This window comes from Fusarium coffeatum (assembly GCF_003316985.1).
Source record: "Fusarium coffeatum strain FIESC_28 chromosome Unknown BRIP53273_contig_42, whole genome shotgun sequence".
Classification (NCBI taxonomy): Eukaryota; Fungi; Ascomycota; class Sordariomycetes; order Hypocreales; family Nectriaceae; genus Fusarium; species Fusarium coffeatum.
Genome location: NW_022157839.1, coordinates 78,849 through 91,642, shown reverse-complemented (window position 1 = coordinate 91,642; position 12,794 = coordinate 78,849). Strand labels below are relative to the sequence as shown.

The window sequence follows — 12,794 nt, the reverse complement described above, 5'->3', positions numbered from 1 at the left end:
CGGGGGTGCATGGGATCTAGGCGTTGGATGTGTACGAGCGATAATAATATATGTATATCTACTGCTCCGAGGGTTCGTCTTCGGCAAGCAACGGCGCTCTCTCGGGCGTCTTTTTGTCCTTCTTTATTCCGTATGATGCGACTGTGTAAATGCCAAAAATACCCATCAATGTGCTTAACGCAAATGCGACAATGCCTTTCGGTGTGAAGCTGGTGATGTTAGTGAGGATCATTCATGATTGGGAGCACACATACCCGTCAGGGAGACGCGGTGGCGGGACATTTTCGCCGGAAAGGTCAGAGAGATCAGTGTTTCCAGCAGCATTGCCGACTGTAGGAACACCACCAGCTTTGCAAGCGTCGAGGTGATTTTTGGGTAGCTCAAGCGAAGCCTGCAAAGCGAGAGGGTCTTCAACGAATGTCGCGATTAACCCAGACGTAACGTGCCACTCGATATGGCAGTGGAACAGCCAGACACCTGACAATTAGTGACGCTCAAAGCTCAACGTCCAATGCAAACATACCTGGGTTATTGGCCTTGAATCGAAGCACCGCATTTCCATTCCCTCTCACTACAACAGTATCTCGTCTCATCGGTGTCTTGGCAAACTTCTCCGAGCCAGCGAAATCGCCAACATCGTCTTCACTTCGATGAAGGACTTGGAAGTGATGGCCGTGCAAATGGAATGGATGTCGTCCGTCGTCCCTGTTGTTGACAACAATTTGAACAATCTCATCCTTCTTCAAAACGAAGCTATGCGTATAGGTTCCGTAAATCTGCGGGTTTGTTGCCTCTTTGCCGCTTGTCAATGCAGTATATAGCGTAGGCACCTTGGGAGCCTGGTAAGTGATATTGTTGAAGAAAGCGTAGTTTGCACCGTCGCGGAGATTATCCATGATGACATCCAGTTCGATATGCTTGCTAGGTTCAGGGAGTAAAGCCATCTCGTCGTAAGGCACAAGATCCATATCATCATGAGGATCGAATTCGTAAACGGTCGACGGCTTAGGGAGGTCCTTTTCTTGATCATATACCAGCCATCCGGTGACATTCCAGTTGAGATCATCGGGGAGCACGTCGAATAGATCCTAAATGGTTAGCTATGTAAATCAAAAAGTGGTCAACTTACTGTATCCATGCTTGACACGATGGGAAAGTTGGCCGAAGCGTCCTGCTTGGTAGCGACCAAAACACTACATCGCTGACCAGCAGATAGATAAATCATGTTAGCCGCAGCTGGCTTCGTGTATGCGCCGTCCACCTCAACAATAGTCATGTTATGACCCTCAATCCAAAAGAAGTGTCCTGCAAATGCGGCGATGTTGGCCAGTCGAAGAAGATATGTCTTTCCAGGCTGGACAGCAACCTTGAGATCCTGAGTCTCGTTTATGAGAGCAGCTTGAGGGACTGGCTCGGCACCAGTTGGGTTTCCCTTTCTCATAAACTCGGGAATAAGAGTCTGCATCTGGTCGTGATACCAATCTGAGACAGTCATGATGATTTCCTCGTCATATTGGTCTTTGAAAGGTGACTCTGGGTCATGAATGATAAGAGGACCACGAAGACCATCAGGATATTGACTCTCGGTATGAGAGTGATACCAATAAGTACCAGGTTGAGTAATCTACACAATTAGTTTCATCTCTTACGACATCATGGATACATACCGTAAAGTTGTAAAGAAAAGACTGTCCAGGTTGAATAGCACACTGCGTAACCTGCGACGGTCCATCCATATGATTGGAGCCATTCATAAACAATCCATGGAAATGCAAAGACGTGCTCTGATTGCCCAAATTATTCCTGGCATTGACCAAAATGGTATCTCCAACATTAGCCTCAATCCTGGGGATCGGCCACACTCCATTTATGCCAATCGTGGGCCTCTCAAACGCCCCATCAGGATTCGCCCTGACCCATTCAATAGTGAAATCATAAGACACCGTCGCAGCCAAAACGGCCGGTGCAAAAACCACGGCCCATCCGAACCTCATCTTGTTGTTTGACTGAGTGAAAGTGAAATGAGAGCCCGACAGTCGGATTAAGCGTGGAGACGCGGACCGGGATCTTATCAATCAGATAATCCGACGTCGGTTAGAAGGGGTTCATAGCACAGCACACCTTGTTTATTTCGCGCAGGTACCTCGCATTTAAAAACTGCACCAAGGGCTTCAGAGTTTTCGTCCAAGCGAACAGCTGACACTGACAGGCGTTAAAACAACGCGTGATTCGACCTGGAGAGAACTAAGTGGGCATCGTGTGACCCTTAGTCCTGAACCGGCCGAGGCAATTTCGATACGGGAGCCTTGGCGTACGGGTGTGGAGAGTCGGAATAAACTCATATTTCTTATCTGATCCGATCTTTTCGATAGCAAAGCAAACCAATCCTCATCTGCTTCAAGCTCCAAAAATGCTCGAATTGTTCTCGGTGCCCGTGTTTGTCGTCGTCTTTCGAGAGACTTTCGAGACGGCCATCATTGTTTCTGTATTGCTGGCTTTTCTCAAGCAGACCCTTGATGGCTCTCAACGCGATGCGAATCTTTACAAAACTCTGCGAACACAAGTGAGTTCCTCGTGTCTCGTCTCTGCGTTATCTTTGCTAATTGACAGGTCTGGGCTGGAACTGCAACTGGCTTCGTAATCTGCGCCGTTGCTTCTGGTGTGATCATTGGTACATTTTATATTCTCGGCAGCGATACCTGGGCAGACCATGAGTACTACTACGAAGGAGTGTTTTCGCTCATTTCAGCCATCATCATTACTATCATGGGCGGTGCTTTGCTGCGCGTAGGAAAGATGGAAGACAAATGGCGAGCCAAGTTGTCCAAGGCAATTGAAGCACCTGTGACAACTCAAGGCAAGAGGGCGTGGTTGGTCAATTTCTTTGAGAAATATGCCATGTTCGCATTGCCTTGCATCACTGTCCTCCGCGAAGGCATCGAGGGTATTGTTTTCGTTGCGGGCGTCTCATTCTCCGCGCCCGCTTCAGCCGTGCCTTTGCCCGTCATTCTGGGATTGACGCTGGGCGGGCTCGTTGGATACGCTCTCTACCGGGGCGGCTCATCCGCAAGGCTGCAATATTTTCTCGTGGCTTCAACATGCCTGCTGTACCTTGTCGCAGCCGGTTTGTTCTCCCGCGCCATCTGGCTTTTTGAGCAGCAGCAGTGGAACAAGGTTGTCGGCGGTGACGCTGCGGAACTCGGAGATGGGCCAGGATCGTACGATATCGACAGGAGTATTTGGCACGTCAATGTGAGTAGCGCTACCTATCCCCTCAACAGACTCGGCTGACAATACAGTGCTGCAATCCTCAACTGAACGGCGGAGGAGGCTGGGCCATTCTCAATGCTGTCGTCGGGTGGAATAACTCTGCTACGTATGGATCTGTTCTCGCATACAACCTGTACTGGGCATTTGTCATTGCGCAGTTTTTCGCCATGTCGTACAAGGAAGATCACGGTCACTGGCCTCTTGTCAAGCCCAAGGAAGATCACGCCAGGACAGATTAGAATAGATCAATGTACTAGTCCAGTGAAGAAAGAAATCCCGTTACAATCGTGTTCGTTGTTGGTACAACCATATGCATATATGCGCGCCATCCATAATAATCCTGTCAATCGCTCAAACATTAGTCCTCCGAACGAGGCCTCTTACGAGGTCGGCCAACACCTCGCGCGCCCTTGCGCTTCCCGTTGGAGCTGTCCAACAAGTCCTTGGCCTTAAACTTCTCGAGCTCAGCCCGAGCAATCCGGCTCAGAAGCTCCTCCTTCTCCCAGGTACTATCGTTCTGGGGGTATCCGACCCATTGGACCTCGTACTTCTTGGCCTGTTTGGGGTCACGTCTCAAGATCTTGAAGACATGATAAACATCGAGCTTTGTGGCAGCATCACGACCGCCGAGCTTATCCCAGTACTTGAACACCATGGCGGGTACATCTTCCTGGAGTCTCCATTCTGACTCCCATGTAGTCTCTCCTCCATCCCAAAGAACTCGGATGTCGACGCTGGAATTAGCTTCGTCGACGCGGTGTTCAACAAGGACATCGACCTCTCTCTCCTCGAACCCAGGATCGGCTTTTGCTTCGTTGGCGACTCCGTTCGGGGCACCGTTTGGCTCAGTAGCGTCGCCTTCCGCGGGAGTGTCGTCGGCCAGTGTGATTTCGTCTTCGGCTCTCTTGGATGCGCTGCCCGTGGCTGTTTTCCCTCTAGGGGTACTGGTTCTGGGTGTCCCGGTGCGAGGAGTTCCGACGCGCGGTGTGCCAGTTCGCAAAGCAGGAGAAGCCTTTGTAGTATCAGACTTCTCGCGATGAGCAAGACCGTCCTCCTTGGGCGTGGCAGGGCGCATGTTGTCTCGTGTTAATTGCGGAGAGTCGGGAATTGCGTATGGATCTGATAGTCAGCGCGGATAGGCTATGGGACAGCGAGAAAATAAATACCTGAAACCATGACAATGGAGGTCAAAGTCTCGAAGTCGCGGATTGACTTTGGCCGATTCTGGACGTTGAGGGTTGGTGGGTGCGCTATTGCGTCACTGTGTAAATAGAAGCTGCGCAAGGAAGGTGGGCGCGTTGGCTGGAACCGCGTTTTATGAGGAAGGTGACCTGAAGCTGAAGGATTTATATTCTGGATTAGGGGCTGAGACGCCACATTCAGCCACTGCGCCGCTGCTGACTTCCCTGTTTATTTGTTTGCATTTTATTTGGATGTCCTTATCTATTCTATTCTTTTGTGTTACGTCGATTACTCTATACGTAAAGATTTACTCAGGATCGTGGAGGCACGTTGCAGACGGAGCTATAGCTGCATTGACCTGCTAATGATCGTCAACTGTCCAGTTTGATGGGTCACCGCATCGACTTAGCAAGCGTATTCCCCTTAGTCGCCCAATCAATCCCTACTGACAGAATCCGGTCCAGAGTGAATCCAATTTATGGGTTTCAATGTGGCTGAGTCAATAGTATCGTATCGTGCGAACTGTAAAGTGCCTAACCATGTGGAGCCTCTTATCGGTCAACTGTAGCTGTGTCATGATACAAAGGCTGGAGCCCGTTGCAGGCTTTCTTCCTTACCTAACAAATCAAACGCAGTATAGGATGGAACATGTCTCTATGGCCTTCAGTTATCCATTTGAATGAGTTACACAAACCCTAAGCCCTTGACACTGTCCCTGGGCAGGAGCTATATGTCATGGTTGCATCCAATCATGTGGATCAATTCATGACGTCTATTCATGATGAGTGCTGTAGCTGTATTCCGTCCAAGGGTACATTGTAGGGTTTGTGGTTATTTTTCCGCTCCGCAATTGAGATGTAATGTTGCCGAGCAGGCTTGGGAGGCCTCTAGTAACGCGGTTGCTCTTTGCAGCCTCTTGTTGGTTGTGACAGTCGTTGAGGTGAGAGTATTTGACACATCTGATATTATAATGATACAAAGCCTGCTATCCATACTCTGCCACAGTGCCTACCACGACATGATTCAAGTTGTGTTCTCCCATACACGTCTATACCAAAAGAAGAATACTCTAGTATCCTTTTATTTTTTTCTTTTACAGTATTTCCATGTAAATGACGGGTTGTAGTCATGCCATCGTGCTGCTGCTGAGGTTACCCTATAGACTATGTGATGAGCCGGCGGCAAATTATTCACAGCCACCTGAGCCCATCTGTCACAATACCCATAACTCAAAGTCATGTTGTCTAGGTACGTCAAGGGAGAACTCGTTTTAGTCCTCTACGCTCAACAACCTTTGCCGACAACTTTATTACCAGGTGTTCGATCGAAGTGTAGCAGCGGCCTACGCTTGTAACTGGGCTCTTGCAGATGCGACATCGATCTTAGACATCTTGATAGCAGCTTTTTACCGCAGCGGGAATACGCAACAAACCAATGAACGAGCACGAATCGCGCCGCAACTCCAAATAACTCTCGTCGCAACGTCATATTTCGGAGCACAGCTGCGTAAGTAGCTACTAGGTAAGTGACTTGAGCAAGCTCGAGCCACCGCGGCCCGAAATCGGGGCCCCAGGAACGTTGCGACAAAGCGGTCACAAACGCGCCGCCCAACGGAATGGATAGTAAAAGGCTGAGAGCCCAGACAAGTCTATGGGTCATGGGTTGTATCCACCTGTGAGTGGACCAGGAGCAGCTTGAACGGGAACCTGGCGCACCGCACTATAAAAACAAGGAGAGCTTTAGGCGCGCAGGGCTGTTTCCCAGAGTTTCCGCGCGGCTTGACGCGGTAAGATAAGCAATCAAACGAGAACACCATTCTGGCTCAGCGAGTGTTACTGTTTGTACACAAAATGAGAGCCCATCATTTCTGTACCTTGTCCTGGAAATGACCGGGCACGGTACTGCTTCAGGCCTTGACTCGACCACAGCATATCCGACATGTATCATTCAGGGTATTCTCGGATCAACAGCACTTCACAGCAGAACAGAAACAGGGAAGAAAATTCTTCTGTGAGCAAATGACGCCTTTGACGCCAGTGGCTTTAGTGGCCGGTAGATCACTCTAGGGGCTGGTTGGTGTCTGAAAGCTAACGCCACACTTGTCAACTGTACAGTAGCGCTGAGCTGAAGAATTGATGGAGTCACTCTGCTCGTGTGAGCTGTGTGATGCCAAAGAATTCATCGCCAGTTATGTAGTTGAATGGAACTTCAATTCACCCCATCATCGACAGAATATTGCGCTAGAAGCAGTGTCTATCATCCCATCTGGTGACCAAGAGCTCATCGACAGCTCACGTCTGGGCAACCAGTGCTTATTGGTATACATTTCAAAAGGACTTGTGGCAAAAATAAGCAATAATATTAATGGGAAACAGTCAGACCATTGAGAAATTTAACAAAAGGACCTTGTAAAGATGAAGTCGAGACTCACCGCTGTGATGGTACCATATCGACCTGGCCTATCCGTAGGCACGGCACCCTTCCATAAACAGGCAGGTGGGTGTCAGAAGAATTGTCCTCCAAGGCTTAGGCTACAGAAATAAAGTAGCCTAATTACTCGCCTAACCTTGCATAAGATGACTAAATTATTTCGTCTCTTATGCTCTTGCTGGCCAATTCTTCTGACATCCTGGTGACAGGGCAGCCGATCACGACTTAGGAGGCAAGTATTACATATGGCACATGTCGCTTATATTGATGTTAGTTGATAGCTAAGGCGTAGGAGTGGTTGCTAAGCATGAACAGGCAGGTGAGCCGGTCGACAAGACATGCCAGGGTTGACGTGGTTAGAGATGAGTATGGCGGTATCCTCCCACATTTATCCCACGTTCTATCCCACGGAATGCATGCAGTAGCATCGGGGAGATGCCTTGATCAGGGGTCTTCGGGGAGTACAGCCCTATAAGCATAAGTGATGATCATGTTGATGGTGGTGAGATTGTTCCTTCAGGTGTGCTGAGCTATACATGAACACTCCATCCTTCATCAAGTGTTGGAGCACCCTCGGAAGTGAGTCTTGGGAGTGTGAATGAGCACAATTCGCCATATCACATCATCTAACATGGCACTTGGTGATCCAACCACACTGTCGAAACACCAGAATTGGAAGTTACGTTTGAGGTTGATGTTGTGGTTACAAGCATCACCAACAACCAACCTCACAGGTTACCCTAGCCATCCCAGTTCACGTCCCACCCGGCCGGACATCCGAAAACGAGGATCCACAGGGAGATGTTACAAAAAATAACGTGTCAGATCAATCGCTTCCCCAATAATAGCAGGTAGTTCATATAATGGACCTCCCAGAAAAAGCCTCGAATCCAACCCAAACCCATCAAAAGAAGTGAGGTTAAATTGAATCGGAGCCTACGAGGCCGGGTCCCTACACCGAACCGGCCAATGCCCGGGGAGACTCCTACCATCCATGCCGTTAAAATACCTAGAGTGGATAGTTTCTGCATTTTTGACAGTCGCCATTGGTTCTAAGGAAATAAGCGTGCGATCACCCAAGATCGCGTCATCGTCCTAGTCGATTTAAGTCACCAAAAGCTTCAACTGCAGAGATTTTCATGACACATTAGCTTGCCTCCCAAGACCGACGGCAACCTCCAGCCAAAGTTCTTAACCAGGAACACTACCAACACCCCGTCAAACTGTCGCATTCTTATTCGCTGCTTGACCCAAAATGGCACGATTCAGGCCGAACCGTTCCCTACTCTAATTGATACCTTGTATCGGGCTTGTCTTTTTCTGGTCGCCTTCTAGACTTTTGAGGATCAAGAGGCTCCGCTGCGGTGTGGATACAACGAGTTTTCCCAATTTTGCCTTCCCATGGGGATGGATAGAGACGGGGTACTGACTCCTTGGTATGGGATCCTCTATTAAAGGAGGCGCGCCCCCTTCTCGGTGCTTCACTTCTTCAGTCAATCGAGTTCTGTATCCTTTCTAGTCTGCCACATCTACAGTCTTCGTCTTGTCATCATGAGCAACGACGATTCCAAGGGTCTTGAACCCAGTGCCAACAAGACCAACTATGTTGGGTCCGGCTCAGGCTCTGACACAGAAGAGGGTATGTAACAAAGCTTTACATTGGTTGGACCCTGCTAACTTGAACAGGTCGCCTTCAGCATGCCGCCGACAACAAGCGCCAGATCGGTGTCCTGAGCGCATCTATGCTCATCTTCAACCGAGTCATCGGTACCGGTATCTTTGCAACTCCCGGTTCCATCCTCGCCCTCCTGGGAAGTCCTGGTCTGGCTCTCATGATCTGGGTCGCGGGATCCCTCATCGCCGCCGCTGGTACAGCCGTCTACCTTGAATGGGGAACCGGTATCCCCAAGAACGGTGGTGAGAAGAACTACCTCGAGTTCATCTACCGCAAGCCCAAGTTCCTCGTCACCGGCATGTACGCTTCTTATGTTCTTCTCATGGGTTGGGCTTCCGGTAACTCGGTCGTCTTTGGAGAGTACATCCTCCACGCTGCCAACAAGGAGGTCGACCGATGGAACCAGCGTGCTATTGGTCTGGCTTGCATTACCACTGCTTTCCTCATCCATGGCTGCGCTCTCAAGTGGGGTCTCCGTCTCCAGAACGCCCTCGGCTTCATCAAGCTGTTCATCGTCTTCATCATGATCATCTGCGGTTTCGTCGCTCTGGGTGGCCACCTCAAGATTGACGAGAAGCCTGACAACCTGAGCCGCGCCTTCGAGGGTACCACTGGCAGCGCTTACGGTGTTGTCACTGCCCTGTACAATGTCATCTGGAGTTTCGTCGGTTACAGCAACGCCAACTATGCGCTCAGCGAGACTCGCAACCCTGTTCGCACCCTCAAGATTGCTGCTCCCACTGCCATCATCTCAGTATCCGTCATTTACATTCTTGTCAACATTGCCTACTTCGCTGCCGTCCCCAAGGCCGAAATCATCGCCTCCGAGCGTCTTGTCGCTGCCTCTCTCTTCCGCAACGTCATGGGCCCTGCTGCTGAGCGCGCCATGTCTGTCTTTGTCGCCCTGTCTGCTTTCGGCAACGTCCTGAGTGTCATTTTCTCTCAGGGTCGTCTTGTCCAAGAGCTTGGCCGTGAGGGTATCCTGCCTTTCTCTCGACTCTGGGCCAGCAACCGACCTTTCAACGCTCCTCTGGCTGGTCTCTTCGAGCACTGGGTTATTTGTGTTATTGTCATCCTTGCTCCTCCTCCTGGTGATGCTTACAACTTTATCCTCAACCTTATCTCATACCCCCTCGCCATCGTCAACACCTTTGTGGCGGGTGGTCTCGTTCACCTCTACCTCCACCGCGAGGCGTTCAAGTGGAACCCTCCCATCAAGGCTACTCTGCCTGTCACCATCTTCTTCCTCCTCAGCAACATGTACCTCGTGATTGCTCCTTTCATCGCTCCCGATGACCCTAGCCAGAACCAGTACAAGAGCATGCCTTACTACATCCACTGCGTTGTCGGTATTGGTATCCTTGCTGCCGGTGCTGTCTACTGGCTTGTCTGGGCTGTCATTCTTCCCAAAATTGGTGGTTACAAGCTTATTCGCGAGACTCATGTTGATGAGATTGATGGATGGGAGTCCAACCGCTTCCGTCGCGTGCCTCTCAACTAGAGGTCTATGTGTTTTTGAGTTTTAACAGCGTCACTTACTAGATACCCAATATTAACATTCAACATTGTTACGAATAATTATCTACTCCACTTCAATTTGCACTGTGATGTCGCCATGTTTCAATGGTTATGCATGTTTGACAGGTGTCGATTGACGCGCATGTACAGGAAATCACTTGACGTAAAGGCGGATCGCTTCTTGTTCCACATTTCCACAGATGGCAAGAAAGCATCAAGGTCCACTCGAGCTTGTCCATGACTTCACGATCCATTGAAGGTGATGTTCTCTTGTGATGTACGTACCGTGTCATCGGATAAACCAGGGTTAATTATCATCCGGCAGCTTCCCAAATCTTTGAAACGCGACAATTCACAAGCTCGACAAGCTCGAAACACAAGCCAGTTAACCGCGGCACGATCAACGGAGAATATCATCCAGTAACGTCCAGCTCTCATTCTCTTTTCGTACAACACCTCCATCTTCAGGGTCCAACGGATCGAGCGGGTCGGTACCAGTTCTTCCACCGAAAATGACGTCCTTTCGGCCCTACTTTTGTCGCCGATCGGAACTACAATTATGTCCGCGATTTACTCTTTAAGCTATCATGAGCCGTTCATCATGACAGCGGCAACAAACCACAGAATACAGCAATAATGTCGAGGCTATTAAGATTCCAACGGGCGCGGCCCATGAATTGGGGAAGCAGCTTCACAAGCCGTCAATTCAGCACAACAAGAGCAGCGCTGTCAGTACGAGGGCAGTCCAAACTGTTCAAGGACGCTGATGCTGCGGTTGCCGACATCAAGAGTGGTTCAACGCTATTGAGTTCTGGGTTTGGTCTTTGTGGTGTGGCGGATACACTGATCAATGCGATTCACCGAAGAGGTCGCGACTCTCTTAATTCGTTGACAGCTGTGTCGAACAACGCCGGAGTGGAGGGCAAGGGTGGTTTGGCAGTCCTTACAAGCGCTGGCCAGGTTGATCGCTTGATCTTGTCTTATCTTGGTAACAACAAGGTGTTGGAGAAGAAGTACCTGACTGGCGAATTGGCAATTGAGCTTTGTCCCCAAGGTACATTGGCTGAGCGCATTCGAGCGGCCGGTGCTGGCATTCCTGCATTCTTTACACCCACAGCAGCTCGTAAGTCGCCTGTCAAGATGTCATGAGCAAGCTAACAAGTTAGACACCCTCGTGCAAGATGGCGAAATCCCTGTGCGATTAGACAAGTCTGGCGCTGTCGTCGAAAAAGGCCGAAAGCGAGAGACCCGCGAGTTCAACGGTCGAACATTCCTTATGGAGCATGCCATTGAGGGCGATGTCGCGATCATGCGCGCATGGAAGGCCGACAAGGATGGAAACTGTGTCTTCCGGTATGTGCGACATCCCAGTTACATACTCAGCTAACAGATTAGATATGCGACAAAGTCATTCGGACCCCTCATGGCCAAGGCCGCGAAGCTCACCATCGTCGAAGCCGAGAACATTGTCGAAGTTGGCGAAATCGACCCCAACGATGTTAACCTCCCCGGTATCTTTGTCGACCGAATCGTTCCCGCTACCGCCGAAAAGAATATTGAGGTGCTCAAGTTGAGAGAGGAGGGAGAGGACGGCCCACCAAAGGCTGCGAATGAAGCTCAAGAGCGACGAAACCGTATCGCGAGACGAGCTTCAAAGGAGCTCAAGGCGGGATACTATGTCAATCTGGGAGTTGGAATTCCAACGCTGGCCGTTTCTTTCCTACCTCCGGACTCGACTGTGCATATTCAGTCTGAGAATGGTATCCTTGGAATGGGTGCCTATCCTACAAAGGATGAGGTTGATGCGTAAGTTGTCCATCCTCTTTTGCGGCTCCGCTAACAAGTCAGTGATATCATCAATGCCGGCAAAGAAACAGTGACACTCGTTCCCGGAGCATCCGTCTTTGACTCGGCCGAATCATTCGGTATGATTCGGGGTGGACACGTCGATGTCTCAATTCTTGGTGTAAGTTACGCAATTCCCCTGCATTTCATTGCTGACAATCACAGGCCCTTCAAGTCAGCGCAGTCGGTGATCTTGCCAATTACATGATTCCTGGAAAGGTCTTCAAGGGTATGGGAGGCGCAATGGATCTGGTAGCCAACCCCGACAACACCAAGATTGTCGTCGCAACCGAGCACTGCGCCAAGGACGGATCGTCCAAGATTAAGCAGCAATGCACGTTACCTCTAACGGGCGCACGTGTAGTCAGCACCATTATTACCGATCTCGTAAGTTTTATACTTTTCACCTGTGACAAAGCTAACCTTCAATTAGTGCGTGTTTGAAGTAGATCGAGAGCAGGGTACTTTAACTTTGACAGAGCTTGCGCCGGGCGTGAGCGTCGAGGAGGTTAGAAGCAAGACTGACGCAGATTTCTCAGAAGCGAGGGAATTGAAGCAGATGGAGTGATACCAAGTAGATCGCATAATTCCAAGACTTTTCCTGCATCATTCGTCATCGATACCTGTCGTTCTGCAATATCCCCGCTGCGGGGGACGATGAAATAGAGTTAGACTTTAATTAAGCTACTGGGCAGATCGGAGACCGTTGGGTCGGCAGGTGGATGTCAGAAGAATTGTCCTCTAAGACTTAGGCTACAGAAATAAAGTAGCCTAAGTGCCGGTCTAAACTGACCTAAAATGACAAAGTTATTTCGTCTCTTATGCTCCCCGGGGTCACTTAATCTGACACTCAGAGGGTCGGCTTGCAAATAAG

At 49.8% G+C, this 12,794-nt stretch overlaps 5 protein-coding genes across 5 annotated transcripts; 3 read left to right on the top strand and 2 right to left on the bottom strand.

Annotated features, from left to right (window-relative positions):
* Nucleotides 1–58: 58 nt before the first annotated feature.
* Nucleotides 59–1,994, bottom strand: FIESC28_01912 (uncharacterized protein; the record flags this gene model as incomplete). The annotated part of the gene is made up of 5 exons (XM_031156062.1): nucleotides 59–209; nucleotides 255–477; nucleotides 524–1,088; nucleotides 1,130–1,624; nucleotides 1,668–1,994. The coding sequence occupies 5 exons, from the start codon at nucleotides 1,992–1,994 to the stop codon at nucleotides 59–61; spliced, it is 1,761 nt and encodes a 586-aa protein (XP_031019894.1).
* A 416-nt stretch (nucleotides 1,995–2,410) lies between these two features.
* FIESC28_01911 (uncharacterized protein) lies at nucleotides 2,411–3,509 on the top strand (the record flags this gene model as incomplete). Its single annotated transcript, XM_031156061.1, has 3 exons — nucleotides 2,411–2,563; nucleotides 2,611–3,252; nucleotides 3,300–3,509. The coding sequence occupies 3 exons, from the start codon at nucleotides 2,411–2,413 to the stop codon at nucleotides 3,507–3,509; spliced, it is 1,005 nt and encodes a 334-aa protein (XP_031019893.1).
* Nucleotides 3,510–3,628: 119 nt separating this feature from the next.
* FIESC28_01910 (uncharacterized protein) lies at nucleotides 3,629–4,345 on the bottom strand (the record flags this gene model as incomplete). Its single annotated transcript, XM_031156060.1, has 1 exon — nucleotides 3,629–4,345. One exon carries the CDS (start codon nucleotides 4,343–4,345, stop codon nucleotides 3,629–3,631), a length of 717 nt encoding a protein of 238 aa, XP_031019892.1.
* A 4,088-nt stretch (nucleotides 4,346–8,433) lies between these two features.
* Nucleotides 8,434–10,058, top strand: FIESC28_01909 (uncharacterized protein; the record flags this gene model as incomplete). Its single annotated transcript, XM_031156059.1, has 2 exons — nucleotides 8,434–8,521; nucleotides 8,569–10,058. 2 exons carry the CDS (start codon nucleotides 8,434–8,436, stop codon nucleotides 10,056–10,058), a joined length of 1,578 nt encoding a protein of 525 aa, XP_031019891.1.
* A 653-nt stretch (nucleotides 10,059–10,711) lies between these two features.
* Nucleotides 10,712–12,488, top strand: FIESC28_01908 (uncharacterized protein; the record flags this gene model as incomplete). Its single annotated transcript, XM_031156058.1, has 6 exons — nucleotides 10,712–11,198; nucleotides 11,242–11,428; nucleotides 11,471–11,881; nucleotides 11,924–12,041; nucleotides 12,086–12,307; nucleotides 12,354–12,488. 6 exons carry the CDS (start codon nucleotides 10,712–10,714, stop codon nucleotides 12,486–12,488), a joined length of 1,560 nt encoding a protein of 519 aa, XP_031019890.1.
* Nucleotides 12,489–12,794: the final 306 nt, after the last annotated feature.